The 5,973-nt window shown below is 39.4% G+C and overlaps 1 protein-coding gene across 1 annotated transcript; it reads left to right on the top strand.

The window, feature by feature from the left end:
• Positions 1 to 1,965: 1,965 nt before the first annotated feature.
• On the top strand, positions 1,966 to 2,863 carry LOC114712997 (uncharacterized). The gene is made up of 2 exons (XM_028897574.1): positions 1,966 to 2,197; positions 2,724 to 2,863. Exons 1-2 carry the CDS (start codon positions 1,966 to 1,968, stop codon positions 2,861 to 2,863), a joined length of 372 nt encoding a protein of 123 aa, XP_028753407.1.
• The last annotated feature ends 3,110 nt before the right edge of the window (positions 2,864 to 5,973 follow it).

Below are 5,973 nucleotides of genomic sequence, written 5' to 3'. Positions count from 1 at the left end.
ACCCCTAGTGTTAGAGTTGAAGACTTTACCCCCTCATCTTAAGTATGTCTACTTGGGAAGTTCTGCTACATTACTTGTGATTGTTTCTTCTCAGTTGTCCACATTACAAGAGGAGAAGTTGTTAAGGGTTTTGACAAATCATAAGAAAGCTATTAGGTGGTCCATAGCTGACATCAAAGGGATCAGCCCTTCTTTGTGTATACACAAGATTTTATTAGAAGATGATCACAAGCTATCTATTGAGCATCAAAGAAGATTTAACCTGATTATGAAAGAGGTGGTCAAGAAAGAGATTCTTAAATGGCTTTCTGCTGGCATAGTATGATAGCTCGTGGGTGAACCCAGTCTAATGCGTCCCTAAAAAGGGCTGTATAGCTGTAATGGCTAACACCTGAGATGAGCTAGTTCCATCTCGTATTGTGACTGGGTGGAGAATTTGCATGGAAAATCAAAAATTAAATGCTGTAACCAAAAAGGACCATTTCCTGCTGCCATTTATTAACCAGATGCTGGATAAACTTGTTGGGCAAGAATTCTTTTATTTCTTGGATGGATAGTCAGGATACAACCAAATTGCAATAACTGAAGATGATCAAGAGAAAACAACATTTACTTGCCCATATGGCATGTTTGCTTTCAAAAGGATGTCGTTTGGTCTTTGTAATGCTCCAGCAACATTCCAAAGGTGCATGATAGCCATCTTTGCTGGCATGATCACGAAGACAATTGAAGTATTTATGGATGACTTCACTGTGTTCAGAGATTCTTTTAATTGCTGCTTAGATAATTTGGTAGCTGTTTTACAAAGGTGTGAAGAAACCAACTTGGTTCTGAATTGGGAGAAATGTTACTTTATGGTGCAAGAGGGCATTATCCTTGGTCATTAGGTATCCAAACATGGCCTAGAAGTTGACAAGGCAAAGGTGTCTATTATTAAGCAATTGCCTCCACCAACAAGTGTAAAGGGTATTAGAAGTTTCTTGGCTTATGCGGGATTCCACCGTTGCTTCATTAAATATTTCTCTAAAATCACTAAGCATTTGTGTAATCTTTTAGAGAAAGATAGAGAGTTCAAGTTTGATGATGTTTGTATGAATTCTTTTGAGGAGTTAAAGAAGAGGCTTACATCAGCACCAATTTTAGTGGCACTTAATTGGGAGATACGTTTTATCATTATGGCCGATGCTAGTGATTTTGCTGTTGGAGCAGTGCTGGGACAAAAAGTAGAAAAAGTCTTCCATCCCATTTACTATGCAAGTAAAACCCTGGATGATGCCCAACTTAACTACACCACTACAGAAAAAGAACTGTTGGCAGTGGTGTTTGCTTGTGAGAAATTTCGTTCTTATATTGCAGGCACTAAAGTGACTGTTTATATGGACCATTCTGCTCTGAAGTATCTGTTTACCAAGAAATATTCCAAAGCATGCCTGATTCGCTAGGTCTTCTTGCTTCAAGAATTTGACTTGGAAATTGTTGATAGAAAGGGAACTGAAAACCAAGTGGCAGATCATTTGTCTCAGTTGAGTATTGAAGCTCAACATGATCATTGCCAAGAGATTAATGTGGCATTCCCCGATGAATGCTTGTTCTTTGTGGATGAGTCGACTACTCTGTGGTATACAGATCTGGTTAATTATCTAGTTTGTGGAACTCTGCCACCAAATCTTAATTTCCACCAAAAGAGGAAATTCCTTCATGATATAAAGATGTACTTCTAGGAAGAGCCTTATTTGTTCAAAAGATGTGCCGATCAAATGATAAGAAGATGTATTCCGGAAGTTGAGCAGTAAGACATTCTAGAGTCTTGTCATTCTTCTGCTTATGGAGGGCACCTTGGAGGAGAGAAACTGCTGCCAAATCCTTCAAAGTGGTTTCCATTGGCCCTCATTGTTCAAAGATGCATACGTCTTTGTCATCCGATATTAGTGTCAACGGGTTGGAAACATATCAAGAAGGAATGAAATGCCTCTGAACAACATTCTGGAAGTTGAACTCTTTGATATATGGGGGATTGATTTCATCGGCTCTTTTCCAAAGTCTTTCAATCATGAGTACATTTTGGTCGCTGTGGACTATGTTTTGAAATGGGTTGAACCTACGGCATGTACATCCAGTGATGTTAAGATTGTGATCAAATTCCTAAAGAAAAACATCTTCACTAGATTTGGAGCACCCCAGGCTATTATCAACGATGGTAACTCTCACTTTTGCAATCATCAATTTTAAGCTCTAACAAAGAGATATGGTGTTAAACATAGGGTAACTTTGGCATATTACCCTCAGTCTAATGGCCAAATTGAAATATCCAACGGAGAGATTAAAAGCATTCTCTAGAAAGTAGTAGGTGCAACAAGAAAAGATTCGTCATTGAAAATGGACCTACAGGATAGCGTATAAAATCCCGATTAGGATGTCTCCATATTAGTTGGTGTTCAGAAAAGCATGGCACTTGCCTATAGAATTGGACCATGGAGCTTAGTGGGCCATAAAAAAGCTCAATCTTGACTTTCAAGCTGCTGGTGCAAAAAGGCTCCTTCAATTGAATGAACTAGAGGAATTTCGCCTCAATGCCTATAAAAGTATGAGGCTTTATAAGGAGAAGACCAAGAAGTATCATGATTAGAAAATTCTACCTAAAGTCTTTGAAGCTAGGCAAAAAGTGTTACTTCACAACTCCAAATTGAGACTATTTCTGGGCAAACTCAAATCATACTGGTCAGGGCCATTCACTGTGGTACAAGCTGCAAACCATGGTGCAGTGGAGCTAGAGAATGACAAAGGTGAGAGGTTTCAGGCAAATGGCCATCGGTTGAAGCATTATTGGGGTAGAAAGGTGGATTGTCAAGTTTCCACGATCTAGTTTGCTGAGTCATCATGAAGAGCTGAAGAGTCAGGTTGAAGACTATAAACCAAGTACTACTTAGGAGGCAACCCTAGCTCTGAACTTTCCTCTTGTGTTGTTTTTTTCTTTTTGATTTTATTTTAGTAGTTTTATGTTTGATTGTTATTTTTGTCGGCCTGAAGGTTTATTTTTCAAACTTTGGATCCTCGCAAGAAGGAGTTGTTGATTTCTAACTAGCGCAAGTAGGGAAGTGCACCTAACCTTAATCTCAAGCATTAACCTTGACCTTATTGTTACATCTGGATTATCAAGTGCCTTTAACTTAAAATTCAATGATATTGTGGCTTTGATTGGTTATTTTGATTATTCTGGAGCTTGTGTTAATTTGAGGCTTATGGGTATTGTTTATGAGTAGTTGTCTATGTTTTGTTGTTTCCTATGATTGTGCTTGTGTATGGTCTTGTTTTATTGCAGGTTGTGTGTTTGAAAGTTGTGGGTCTATTTAGTTGTTGATGGTTGCTTAGTTTAGATTTGATTTGTCTCATTCGTCGCGGCGTGTCTGTTCATGTACTGTGGCAGCTTCTGTTTTTGGGCGTTGTGCATTTCTGTGATAGCCGTCATGGCGGTTTGGATAAAGCACCGCGGTGGCCTCTCCTTTTTAATTTGAGTCTGCTTCTGTAATAAGCGCCATGGCTCTTTATCTCATCTGCCGCGGTGTCTGTGTTTTCTTCCTCTGTTTTGCCATTCTTTTACTAGGAATTCTCATTTCTGTCTAAGGCACCATGGCATGAGTCCTCATGCACCACGACGCCTGATCGTATTCTACAGTTTCTTTTTTTTTTTTTTAACTTCCATTGTTACCCTCAACTATTTTTCATAATACCCACTTTGTCCCTTTGTATCTGGACGGTTTTGGGGTTAGATTCGCTGTCCTTAATTCTAAAACCTTAACTCTTTGGTCTTTTCTCTCTCCCTCTCAATGTCAAAACACCCTTCCCTTCGGTCCAAATTGTCTTTCCTCCCATGGTGATCATAGTCTTCTCCATCACTGTCGACTCACTCCACAGTTCGAGTTCTCACATTCCCAGTCTCTAGTTTGTGTCTGTGTCAACCATTTCCCCAATCTGTCGTGCTATGTTTCTGTTCTAAGTTTAGAGGTTTGTTTTTTCTTTTCTTCGGTTGGTTAAGTTTCTTTCTTTTGAGAGTTGGGAAGTGTGTTGCTAGGGTTTGTATTGTGGATAGGAGTAGTGTTTGAACTATAAATAGGGGGAGTTTTGAGTCTTTGAGGTTAGTATAGAAAAGGTTCTCATGAGAGCATTTCTTTAAAATTTCATTTGCCCTATTTGAAAGAGAACATGAAGGATGTGGCTTGACACTAATTTCATTGCCCAAGTGTTTGTGAAAGTGTGCTGGTGAAAATATAATACTTGTGAAACTTGATGATTGTGGCTTGAAACTGGCTTGAACAATAAAATGTAATATTAGAAAAAACTTTCAAATGACACTAGTTGTATTGCCCTAGTAGTGTTTTAAAACTGAAATCCAACTTGAAATGCTACTCTTTTTGAGAAATCAAATCGATCAGAGGGCTAAGTTGCTATTTTTAATCTAAGTACTTAGGCAAGACCTTTTGGAAGCAATTTGATTAGGCAGCTACAGATGGTTGCCTATTTTTTAAAGCTTTTTGTAAAACCTCTGTGATCTCTGTTTGGATTGAGAATCCTTGTGCGTTGAGGTTGAAAGGACTTAAGTAGGGGCAAGAGTGTGCTTTTGGTGTTGCTTGAGGTTTGCTTACCTTTGACTGTTGATTTCACTCTTTGATCTAAGTTTGGGGGAGAACCTTTTTAGGGTAGTGTGTTTTTCTTTTTCTGTTATTTTATGTTTGTGATGTTTTGTCTGCTTAGTTTGTGTGTGGTTTGCTTTGTTCATTTTGTGCAAGAATCAACCAAATGGCCCAAAAAAAAAAAAGCTCGTGCTACCTCCCCTAATCCCCCTATCAAGGAGCTTATTGGCAAGAGAGGGTTACATCAAGAAAGGGAGTTTCCATACAGGAACAAGTTTGGATTTTGTAAAAAAGCAAGGAAGGCAAAGCTCTTGAATCTGATTGGACCCAAAGCCGAGGGGAATGAGAAGCTGGTTAGGAAGTTTTATGCTAAGGTAGCTACAAATTTGAGTAATGAGATGTTTATCTGGTACTAGCATATCCTCATTACTCCAGAGCGCATCAGAGATTTCTATCAGCTTCCCACTGTTGAACAATGCCAATATTAATGGTATCTAAGCAACCAGAAGGAAATTCCTCTCCCTGAAATCTCATCGACCCTTATTGGCTCAAAAGAGGATAAGTAGGTGAGACCAAAGAGGGGCCAGGCTTATATTCTGCGTAAGGACATGACGCCTAAGGCCAGAATATGGTTGCATATTGTCACCAGAAACATTATGCTAACCACTCATCTTAGTGAAGCCCCACGGAATTTGGCAATTTTGATATATCTATTCATGATCAAAGCAACAGTAAATGTAGAGAAGTTGATCTTTGATGCCATATGGGATGCTAGCAGAGCCCACAACACAAATCTCATTATGCCTCACCTAATCTCGGATCTGTTAACTAAAGCAGAGGTATAATAGAAAGAAAAAGATCGAAAGTTCAAGTCAATTTCACTATTCAACTACACCAATTTATTTCCTAAATGAGAACAACAATGTATCACTGAAGCCATGTACGCTAAATAGTTCCTTGAGGAGTATAAGAGGTAACAGGAAGCTCGAGCCAGTGCTAGCATAGACCCAACCACTCAGAGCTTGGTCCTTCTCCATGAGAAGTTAGACAGAGATACGTCACAGGAGGTGTAGATAAAGGCGCATTGAGGAGCTATTGGTCTAGATTGCATAGAAATTGGACATTGATGCACCGAATGTTGGAGATACGAGCATTGAGGCTGAAAATGAGAAAGGGTCGCTTGGAGAGGAACATGAAGTTGGAGCATCTGGTTCTAGTCTTGGTAAGGGAGATGACATGGCTGTCGATCTGTTTACAGAGGGTGATGAGGATTAAGGGGATCAACAGACTGAGGAGGAGGAGGACTAGCCGAGGCCGTTTGTTGCTGTGTTGATGCTTGTTTATT

This window comes from Neltuma alba, unplaced genomic scaffold (genome assembly GCF_004799145.2).
Source record: "Neltuma alba isolate B1F8T4 unplaced genomic scaffold, ASM479914v2 tig00011408_pilon, whole genome shotgun sequence".
NCBI classification, from domain to species: Eukaryota; Viridiplantae; Streptophyta; class Magnoliopsida; order Fabales; family Fabaceae; genus Neltuma; species Neltuma alba.
Note: the sequence above shows the minus strand (reverse complement) of the source record. Positions and strands in the feature narration are given on the sequence as shown.

Bases quoted from the DNA above. Each gene is read 5' to 3' on its own strand.
- LOC114712997 (XM_028897574.1), top strand. From the start codon at position 1,966: ATGCCTCTGAACAACATTCTGGAAGTTGAACTCTTTGATATATGGGGG. The intron at 2,198-2,723 runs GTAACTCTCACT...CATACTGGTCAG, and splicing joins CCAGGCTATTATCAACGATG to GGCCATTCACTGTGGTACAA.